Source organism: Salvelinus sp. IW2-2015, linkage group LG11 (genome assembly GCF_002910315.2).
Source record: "Salvelinus sp. IW2-2015 linkage group LG11, ASM291031v2, whole genome shotgun sequence".
NCBI classification, from domain to species: domain Eukaryota; kingdom Metazoa; phylum Chordata; class Actinopteri; order Salmoniformes; family Salmonidae; genus Salvelinus; species Salvelinus sp. IW2-2015.
In genome coordinates this window covers 1,339,159-1,350,599 of record NC_036851.1, presented here as the reverse complement: position 1 = coordinate 1,350,599, position 11,441 = coordinate 1,339,159, and the positions used below count along the sequence as shown (strand labels likewise).

Sequence of the window (11,441 nt, the reverse complement as noted above, 5' to 3'; positions counted from 1 at the left end):
AATGACATTTGTCTATGGGTGTCTGAGAAAAATTTACAAAAATATATACATACCTGAATCGTACGATTGCAGCTATTATCAGATATTGCTTCTAGACAAATCAAAGACAATTATAATACTTGTAAAATTGTGTTTCAATACATTTTAATTATGAAAGCCTGCAACGCCAAAGTGCCCGAAGTTGCAGTTACCCATGTAGGCCGTGAGGGCCTCACACGCCAGTACATTAGGTGGCAGTGTATGCACCTAAAAGTTGGATGCGATCCACCAACCAAATCTCAAAGAAGAAGGAGGGCCAGTGTTACAAAACGTGAAGATTTAATGAAAAACAATCTGTTTCCAGCTTCTTGGTTTCAATACGTAGGTTAAATATTGTAACTTTTGGCGGAGTCATGTATCGGCGACCATTGCAGGCCGCTGTGAGGAACATAATAAATACGTCGGCATCCAGAGTCACCTTCGGCAAGGTAATGTAAGGCTTGCTCACATGAAGGCTATAGCTAGCTAGCTAGCTTAGCTAACTGTCAAGTCGCAACATTTTCTCTATTGGTTGCCAAATAAAATAACTCCAGTGCCAACCAAATTGCGCTCACTTGTCAGATTGGAACATGAATAATAGATTGTAGGCTTACTCTATTGAATGTTCCAAAAACATAAGAAAAACTAGAGCTAACGTTAGCCAATGTCAACTAGCATTACCTCCAACCCAGGTGAACTTGGGTGTCATTAACTTATTTCAATATTCTTCCTAAATTGTACTCTTATCTCCTTGCCTTTCTGTGTAAAACTTCTAGAGATGATTACACAATATGCCGTGGTAGGCTGCTTCATCTTTTTTTGCTGCAGAACAGTCCGCAGTAAGTTAACTAACTCGTATACACTTCACAAAACCCAGAGGCCAAGTCAGGTTTCTAAGATCACAACGACAGCAATACAAAATGTTATTGGTATACAGGTAGCTTAGCTCTTTCGAGACAACCAGAAGTAGTCTATAGTAGTGAATATTCTCTCTCTCTGTTCTAACTTACCACAAATTCACATCGTAGCCTATCTGCATGAATCTGTCCTGTCAGTTTACTGTTAGCTAGCAGTCACAGCAGTAGTAGTTAACGTTAAATGTTAGATACAAGTAGACCTAACTGTCACCAGCGCATGCAGCAGCCTCCCCTGAAGCCCCCCTAAAATGGGTCTAGCGACGTCCCTGCAGGTAGCTATGATAGTTCAGCAAAACTTAAAAGCTTTATGAGAACTTTTAGCCTACCATGGACACATGCACATTTTTTTCTTTGTAAAATGTATATAATTGCATGGTACATTCACTCCCAAATATGTTGGTAAGTAGGCCTAACTGCATCTCAGTACCTTTTTTATTGGATTTTACCTAATGCCATGTTTATTCTGTCATTGTTTAAGGCATTAGAGCAAGAGGCCTGTCTTGGAAGAGCTTTAATTGCTTGCCGGTTGTTCGCTGCAACCTCTCCGTCCCAGACACAATGCCGGACTCTTCACAGCACTTCACAGGTATGTGCTAACCACCATGACTCGCATCAAGGTTGGAACTACAGAAAATGTGCCTTCACTGATCGTATTTTCAGTCTAGCCAAAGCCTAAGTTAGTCCAATATTGAACTAAAGGAGCCTAATGTTCTGTTTAAAAGAAGAATTGGCTCTGGGAGGCAAAATGGCCAAATACTCCATAAAAACGTGAATCGATTCTCAATTGCGTTACTGTTCTAGAAACATAAATCCCTCTACTTGCGTATCACAATCAATTATTTCGCAAAATACACACTACCTGTACACTGTTTTAACCAGGGATTGGAACTGGTTCAGGGAACCGAACTAATAAATACATTTTTGAAAGAACAGAAACAGAACTAGGAACAAAAATGATCCACACTATACTAAAACGGATGTTATTTTAAAAGCATCAGTTCCGGTTAATGTTATTTTACGTTCCAGGCATTTTTGTTCTAGTCCCACAAAAAAACGCAATAATGTTCCAGGCAAAGCCCTCTCTGCCACTCAGAAACTTATTCTAGTGTCTGGCTGCGAGCTGAGATCTTTGCCAGTGTGTGTACGTGTTTAGTCTACCTGCCCCTCCTCCCTCCGAAGCATAGGCTACTGTACTGACATTACAAGTGTGATTCAGAAGATAGATTTTTTTTTTATTAGCTAGAGAAGAATGGATTAACTTTTTCAATGCTTAACTCAGCAAAAAATTAAACGTCCCTTTTTCAGGACCCTGTCTTTCAAAGATAATTCGTAGAAATCCATAAACACTGTTTCCCATGCTTGTTCAATGAACCATAAACAATTAATGAACATGCACCTGTGGAACGGTCATTAAAACACTAACAGCTTGCAGACGGTAGGCATTAAGGTCACAGTTTTGAAAACGTAGGACACTAAAGAGGCTTTTCTACTGACTCAAAACACCAAAAGAAAGATGCCCAGGGTCCCTGCTCATCTGCATGAACGTGCCTTAGACATGCTGCAAGAAGGGATGAAGACTGCAGATGTGGCCAGGGAAATAAATTACAATGTCCTTATTGTGAGACGCCTAAGACAGCGCTACAGGGAGACAGGATGGACAGCTGATCATCCTCACAGTGGCAGACCACATGTAACATCTGCACAGGATCGGTACATCCGAACATCACACCTGCAAGACAGGTACAGGATGGCAACAACTGCCCGAGTTACACCAGGAATGCACAATCCCTCCATCAGTGCTCAGACTGTCCGCAATAGGCTGAGAGAGGCTGGACTGAGGGCTTGTAGGCCTGTTGTAAGGCAGGTCCTCACCAGACATCACTGGCAACAATGTCGCCTATGGGCACTAACCCACTGTCGCTGGACCAGACAGGACTGGCAAAAAGTGCTCTTCACTGACGAGTCGTGGTTTTGTCTCTCACCAGGGGTGATGGTTGGATTTGCGTTTATTGTCGACGGAATGAGCGTTACACCAAGGCCTGTACTCTGGAGTGGGATCGATTTGGAGGTGGAGGGTTTGTCATGGTCTGGGGAGGTGTGTCACAGCATCATCGGACTGAGCTTGTTGTCTTTGCAGGCAATCTCAACGCTGTGCGTTACAGGGAAGACATCCTCCCTCATGTGGTACCCTTCCTGCAGGCTCATCCTGACATGACTCTCCAGCATGACAATGACACCTGCCATACTACTCGTCTGTGCGTGATTTCCTGAAAGACAGGAATGTCAGTGTTCTGCCATGGCCAGCGACGAGCCCGGATCTCAATCCCATTGAGCACGTCTGGGACCTGTTGGATTGGAGGGTGAGGGCTAAGGTCATTTCCCCCCCCAGAAATGTCTGGGAACTTGCAGGTGGAAGAGTGGGGTAACATCTCACAGTAAGAACTGGCAAATCTGGTGCAGTCCATGAGGAGATGCGCTACAGTACTTAGTATCTGGTGTGGCCACCAGCTGCATTGACTGTTACTTTTGATTTTAACCGTCCCCCTTTTGTTCAGGGACACATTATTCCATTTCTGTTAGTCACATGTCTGTGGAACTTGTTCAGTTTGTTTCAGTTGTTGAATCTTATGTTCATACAAATATTTACATATGTTAAGTTTGCTGAAAATAAACGCAGTTGACAGTGAGGACTTTCTTTTTTTGCTGAGTTTATTAGCAGGTTGGAAAAAGTAGCCTATCACTGGTTAGCTGTTAATGCTTAGCCTACATGCTAAAATAAGCCATTATTGTTGCATGTTTGACATTTTAAATGCGTTTTCTGAGATATTTAATCAGATGCATTTTGAATTTCCAGGTTGCGGGTCCCTTACTGTATCACATCAAGACGGGCAGGTGCCGGATCAGTTCTTTTGAAATTGCGGACAGTTGTGGTTTTGATGTGCGCTGATCCGCACATCCCTAGTCAGTGTCTGTAGTAGGCTTACTGGGCTACCTTTCAAGCTGATATCATGCGTCAAGGCTCTTCCCTCTTGTCCCTCCATTCCCAGCTCTTTAATGTGAAAGAAACCCCACAGATGGCCATGGAAGAGGAGGTGGGGGCCTTCACCAAGCTCATCGAGGCCATGGGCTTCACAGGACCTCTCAAATACAACAAATGGGTAAGTGCCTCTAGCGTTCACCAAACCACTCAAATGTCCATCCACTGCAGTTCTTCATACAGCGTTACTTTAGGTCTCTCACAAGTAACCTCTCTGATTTATCAGCTCACACTTTAATCTATATGTAGGATGTCATGTTCAATAATGCATCGAGGTTCACTTGTGAAGGATAGCATTTCAACCAACATGTACACACGAGATGCATCCAAAAGTATGTGTCGCCGAAATGGGAGTTGTTGCAACTCGCTCGTTGTTTTAGACCTATCGTTAATTTGGTTCTGATTTTTTTAAACGGTGATGTGTAACAAATGCCTGTCACATTGAACGCACACATTCCCATCTCTAAAGACAGGACTGGCACTTAAATGTCCATCCTGGTTACATGGGGATATGAGGCTTATGAATCCCAACAGGGGAGCATTAACCCTGTGGTGAACCAGGAATCTTCCCTGTGGACTAGCCCAAGTACCTCCTATGGGTTAGGGGTGACAATGCATTCTGAAACCACCCTCTCTTGGGTTGGGCCCAGACCTGGGTTCAAATAGCCTACCATTTGAAATCATTATAAATACTTTAGCTGTGCTTGATTGAGCTTCCCTGTTGCTATGGAACCGATAGAAACCGGCGAGCCCCGCCCATCTGGGGCTAAAGCAAACACTCAAAGTATGTGAAAGGTTTAAGAAAAAAAGCTAGGTCTGGTTCCTAATGTTGGTAACTCTGGGCTGGGCCCTAGACTTTAAATGGGTCCTTGAGATGTTTTTCTGGCCATGTTGCAAGGACAGAAAAGCTATAAGGTATAGCCTTAGCAATATGGTAATAGCCCCACCTTGCCCTCTGAAGTTTTGTCATATTACACCTATCCTATCCACTCAGATTTCTACAAGTGTGTAGGGAGTATCGGAGGATGGTGTTTTAAAGTGGTAATCAACAGTTGAAACCAGAAGAAAGCGCCCTCCCCTCCCCTGTTCGGGGTGAAGCGCTGAGGGATGGGGCTGGAGAAATGTAAATTCATAGAACTATGGATACAGACTGACCTGCCATGATATGAACATTTTATATTTTTAACCAGGGGCTGGAACCCAAGTTTATTTTTCAATCGTTTGGTTCTGAACAGAAACACTTTTTTTTTTGTGTTCCACTGTTCCGACCAGCAAAATAAAGTTCTGAACCCTAGGAGGAGCTTCATCTATGGAGGAACTTTGACTGTCCTTTGAGCTAGCTAGCTAATAAGCTTATTTGTTCAGAGCGGCACCAGAATTAAAAACACATCTTACCTTTTTTGTAGTTAATAAATCCAACGTGAAATGTGATAACTAGGCCTATAGTATCGTTGACTAGCGTTGAAAAAGTTAAACCATTCCTCTCTAGCTAATAAAAAAATCTCTCCCTATCTTCTGAATCAAGTTTGTAACGTCAGTATAGTGGCTTGGGAGGGGCAGGTAGCCTAAATACGCATACACGCTGGCAAAGATTTCCAGCTTGCAGGCAGACACTGAAATAAGTTTCTGACAGAGTTATGCCTTTGCGTAGACACTTTTTTTTTTTTTTGTGGGTCTAGATAAAAAAAAAATGCCTGGAACGTAAAAGAACGTCATTAACCGGTACTCATGCTTTTAAAATAACGCTTCTGTTCCAGAACAGTATGGCTCTTCGGTTCCAACCCCCAGTTTTAACAATGTTTTGAGGCTATCTAGTGTTTATATACATTGACTTTGTTTACAAACATTGGAGAGGCATTTATAACTTATATTCTTCAAGAATCAATGGGTATATAGTATTCATTTATAAGTCCGAAAATGGATGTAGCAACTGCAGATTGCCCCTTTTTTAAATCAGAGCTGTCATTTACCTCTTGTCTGCACTAATGCTCAATTTGCACATGGCCTTTGTCACAACTGCTACAGGGTCTTAAAACAGCACAAGGTAGCTTCATTTAGATCAGCTTGAAAAGCCTTCCTCTGAACCGTGTCTTACGGTTTAAATTGGTTTGGTGTCAAAAGCCTTAGGGAATGCAAAGGCATACCAACTCCAAACCATAGCCACTGCTGTACTGTGAGTGGGTAGCAGCAGAGTTCCTAAATGAACGTTGACTCGTGTGCACAGCAGCTGAGGCTGCGCTCAGAGGGCCTCCCATGCCAGCGCCAAGCTTACCCAGAATGCCCGGACGGAGAGAGATTTACCCATGATTCACAATCCGCTCTTCTTATGCCACCACCCACCCTGGGCCAAAGCCCTCTGCTTTTCTTATGTGTGAACTTTGGTTTATATTTTGGAGAAGTTAAAAGGAAAGTGTTAAGGTGTGGGATACTCTTTAGGTCTTTGTTATCTTATCAACTTATTGCTACGGTCTGTTTTTGCAGAAAATCAAGATTGCTGCCTTGCGCATGTACACATGCTGTGTGGAGAGAATCAACTATGATGAATTTTTTGAAAGTAAGTATTTACCTGTATATATTCAGATTCCTTCTATGTAGTTAATTCCTTCTATAGAGTGCATCACCTGAGGTAGCCTATTATTCCAGCCAGATGCCAACAGGTCTTTGTTGATAATTAATTGAACATAAGCAATTGATTTCATAAGTCATTGACAGGTTAGTAATCTATGACTGAGATGTAGTTGTGCCAGTCTTTTGAGTACATTTCCATGTCTTTGAGAACAATGGCCGTGTGGACCTTACCAGTCCCATGGATGGATGGAGGGAAGGGCTGCTTGGGCTTATCGACCCAGAGTAACTTCACATCAACAAGACTGCCCAAGTGCCTAAAGGGACCCTTTCATTGGCAACCTGAAAGATTAATGTGACACTTTTCAGGCTGGTTAGGCTGTTTTCTTTAGCGGGTGGGGGGGATGGAATGTAAGCCGGTCTTGGCTGACATGCCCCTCTGATCTCTCCGTCCACAGAATGCTCCCTCCCCGACACGCTCAACTCCTGGTTCCTGGTGGCACAGCTCCATGTCTGGCGAGTACCATTGTTACACCCCCTCTACGGGCCCTCCTCAGGCCAGGTTTACTTAGCTTTTACCACCCTCTGTTAAATTTGAAACCCTTTTGGGAACAACAAGTTCCCATGACGAAGCCTTTATTTTCTACTTCGACCTCAATTCTGTCTTTCAGTTTGGCTGTTCTTTTGTCTCCCATCTGCTGTTCCTTGGAAGTCAAATCTAGACTTTCAATTGGTGTTAAGATTTTGTATTTTCTGATAAAAGGATTCGACATAGGAGACATTCTAGGCATGAGCGCCAATGACGTCTAAATCAAATAAAATTGTATTTGTCACATACACGTATTTAACAGATGTTATTGCAAGTGTAGCGAAATGCTTGTGTTCCTAGCTCCAACAGTGGAGGAGTATCTAACAATTCACAACAATGCACACTTCTAAAAGAATGGAATTAAGAACTATATAAATATTAGGACGAGCAATGTCGCAGTGGCTTTTCATAAAATACAGTATATACATATGAAATGAGTAAAGCAGTATGTAAACATTATTAATGTGACTAGTGTTCCATTATTTAAGTGGCCAGTGATTCCATGTATATAGGGCAGCAGCCTAAGGTGCAGGGTGGCTTGTCCCCAGTCCACCTGGCCTTGCTGCTGTTCCAGTTTCAACTGTTCTGCCTGCGGCTATGGAACCCTGACCTGTCCACCGGACGTGCTACCTGTCCCAGACCTGCTGTTTTCAACTCTCTAGAGACCGCAGGAGCGGTAGAGATACTCTTAATAATCGGCTATGAAAAGCCAACTGACAGATACGCCAACTGACATTTACTCCTGATTATTATTTGACCATGCTGGTCATTTATGAACATTTGAACATCTTGGCCATGTTCTGTTATAATCTCCACCCGGCACAGCCAGAAGAGGACTGGCCACCCCTCAAAGCCTGGTTCCTCTCTAGGTTTCTTCCTAGGTTTTGGCCTTTCTAGGGAGTTTTTCCTAGCCACCGTGCTTCTACACCTGCATTGCTTGCTGTTTGAGGTTTTAGGCTGGGTTTCTGTACAGCACTTCGAGATATTAGCTGATGTACGAAGGGCTATATAAAATAAACTTGATTTGGTAGCCGGCTAGCGATGACTATTTTAACAGTCTGATGGCCTTGAGATGGAAGCTGTTTTTCAGTCTTTCGGTCCCAGCTTTGATGCACCTGTACTGACCTCGCCTTCTGGATGGTAGCGGAGTGAATAGGCCGTGGCTCAGGTGATTGATCTTTTTGGCCTTCCTGTGACATCGGGTGCTGTAGATGTCCTGCAGGGCAGGCAGTGTGCCCCCGGTGATGCGTTGTGCAGACCGCACCACCTCTGGAGAGCCCTGCGGTTGCGGGTGGTGCAGTTGTCGTGCCAGGCGGCGATACAGCACAACGGGGTGCTCTCAATTGTGCATCTGTAAAAGTTTCTGAGGGTCTTAGGTGCCAAGCCAAATTTCTTCAGCCTTCTGATGTTGAAGAGCCGCTGTTGCGCTTCACCACACTGTCAGTGTGGACGATTTCAGATTGTCAGTGATGTGTACACTGAAGAACTTGAAGCTTTCCACCTACTCCACTACGATCCCGTCGACGTGGATAGCGGCGTTCTCCCATAGGGGCGTGCTCCCTCTGCTGTTTCCTGAAGTCCACGATCAGCGCCTTCGTTTTGTTGACGTTGAGGGAGAGGTTATTTTACTGGTACCACTCCACCAGGGCCCTGACCAAGCTCCCTGTCTGTATAGAGTGCAGTGGTAAGGGCTTAATTGTTTAGGTATGTTTCTATTTGGATAAGAATTGTTTAGAGGTAAATCTTGCCATGATTTTCCAAGAGAAAAATCTAACTGGGTGTCATCCATATACTCTTATTTTAGAATAACCTAACCTCACCACCCTTTTTGCATCTGTACTCTCAAGCCCCAGGTAGTTCAGGTTACATGCCTTGAGTTAACACATGCCTTGGTATTTGATCCAGACCTGGGAAAGAAAGGTATGCATGCATGAGCTCATCAGAGTTGGGTGATAAATTGCGCTGCCATGAACCTCTTCATCAAACATGCCCACCACTCCTCTGACTTCCTGTCAAAGCTACTTTCCTGCCACTAATTCTGTTGACTTTGGCATGCGGGATGACATAAGCTCCAAAAGCCAGGCCTGGACTCAATCAAAACTGCTGTGCGCATGAGGCTAAACAATCTTCACGCTATGAAAATGGTGTCATGTCGTGGGAATAATGCACACGAATGCGGATTCATACTCACACAGGTTTAGGTTATTTGCATTTGGATCCAAGAACCAGTGAGTTAAAATGTAGAACAACCACCGATTCAGTTCTATTGACTTAATCAGATACCCGTTTCAGAAATTGCACAGTACTAGTCAGAATAAAGCCCATTAAGAAAAGGGTTGTGTGTGATCCCAACACAGCAGAATCAACATGAACCACTTAAAAGTAGCATTGTTACAGTAACTTGATACAAGCATGTGTGACTTGAACATAAATAAATCATGCATTGATGTCAGAGGATTTCCTAGGTATGGTCATGTACAATACATGACCAAAAGTATGTGGACACCTGCTCATTCAAAAATCATGGGCATTAATATGGAGATTGTTCCTCCTCTGCTGCTGTAACAGCCCCCACTCTTCTTGGAAGGCTTTCCACTAGGTGTTGGAACATTGCTGCGGGGACTTGTTTCCATTCAGCCACAAGCATTAGTGAGGTTGGGCGATTAGGCCTGGCTCGCAGTCTGCGTTCCATTTCATCCAAAAGATGTTTGATTGAGGTCAGGGCTCTGTGCAGGCCAGTCAAGTTCTTCCATGCTGATCTCGACAAACCATTTCTGTATGGACCTCGCTTTGTGCAGGAAAGGGCCACCCCCAAACTGTTGCCACAAAGTTGGAACCACAGAATCGTCTAGAATGTTATTATATGCTGTAGTGTTAAGATTTCCCTTCACTGGAACGAAGGGGCCTAGCCCGAACCATGAAAAACAGCCCCAGACCATTATTCCACCTCCACCAAACGTTACAGTTGACACTATGCGTTGGGGGCCTGTAGCTTTCTCCTGGCATCCGCCAACTCCTTTGTCCGTCCGACTGCCAGGTCGGGAAGTATGATTCATCACTCCAGAGAACACGTTCCAGTGTCCAATGGTGGCGAACTTTACACCACCAGCCAACGCTTGGCATTGCGTATTGTGATCTTAGGCTTGTCGGCCATGGAAACCCATCTCATGAAGCTCCCGACTAATAGTTCTAATGCTGACTTTGCTTCTAAATGCAGTTTGGAGCTCGGTAGTGATTGTTGCAACTGAGGACAGATGATTTTTATGTGCTACGCACTTCGGCACTTGGCTGTCCCATTCTGTGAGCTTGTGTGGCGTACCACTTCACGGCTGAGTAGAACGGGGCGTCTCTAGCAGGGGAGAAATTAATAGGGGAGAGATTTGAGGAAGTGAGGTGGCATCCTATGATGGTGCCATGTTAAATCACTGAGCTCTTCTGTAAGGCCATTCTACTGCCACGTTGAAAATCACTGAGCTCTTCTGTAAGGCCATTCTACTGCCAATGTTTGTCTATGGAGGTTGCATGGATGTGTGCTCGATTCTTATACCCCTGTCAGCGACGGGTGTGGCTGGAATATCCAAATCCATGAATTTGAAGGGGGGTCCACATACTTTTGTGTATTTACGGTGCACTCAAAGTATTCAGACCCCTTGACTTTTTCCACATTTTGTTATGTTACAGCCTTATTCTAAAATGGATGAAATAGTTTTTTCCCCCTCATCAATCTACACAATACCCCATAGTGAAAAAGCAAGAACAGGTTTTTAGACATTTTTGCAAATGTATAAAACATGTAACTGAAATATCTCATACGTGTGTATTCAGACCCTTTACTCAGTACTTTGTTGAAGCACCTTTGGCAGCGATTACAGCCTTGGTTATGACACTACAAGCTTGGTACTCCTGTATTTGGGAACTTTCTCCCGTTCTTCTCTGCAGATCCACGCAAGCTCTGTCAGGTTGGATGGGGAACGTTGCTGCACAGCTATTTTCAGGTCTCTCCAGAGACGTTAGATCGGGTTCAAGTCCGGGCTCTGGCTGGGCCACTCAAGGACATTCAAAGACTTGTCCCGAAGCCACTCCTGCGTTGTCTTGGCTGTGTGCTTAGGGTTGTTGTCCTGTTGGAAGGTGAACCTTCACCCCAGTCTGAGGTCCTGAGAGCTCTGGAGCAGGTTTTCATCATGTTGATGCCACCACCATGCTTCACCATAGGGATGGCGCCAGGTTTCCTCCAGACTTGACGCTTGGCATTCAGGCCAAAGAGTTCAATCTTGGTTTCATCAAACCAGAGAATCTTGTTTCTCATGGTCTGAGT

At 44.2% G+C, this 11,441-nt stretch overlaps 1 protein-coding gene across 1 annotated transcript in view; it reads left to right on the top strand.

The window, feature by feature from the left end:
* The first annotated feature begins 256 nt into the window (after positions 1 to 256).
* The window catches only part of uqcc1 (ubiquinol-cytochrome c reductase complex assembly factor 1), a 34,655-nt gene continuing 23,470 nt past the window's right edge, over positions 257 to 11,441 (top strand). Inside the window, exons 1-5 of the mRNA XM_023995796.2 lie at positions 257 to 467; positions 1,414 to 1,521; positions 3,983 to 4,093; positions 6,454 to 6,526; positions 6,996 to 7,053. Coding sequence (XP_023851564.1) covers positions 393 to 467; positions 1,414 to 1,521; positions 3,983 to 4,093; positions 6,454 to 6,526; positions 6,996 to 7,053 — 425 coding nt within the window. The 5' untranslated portion in view covers positions 257 to 392. The remainder of the gene's footprint in view (positions 468 to 1,413; positions 1,522 to 3,982; positions 4,094 to 6,453; positions 6,527 to 6,995; positions 7,054 to 11,441) is intronic.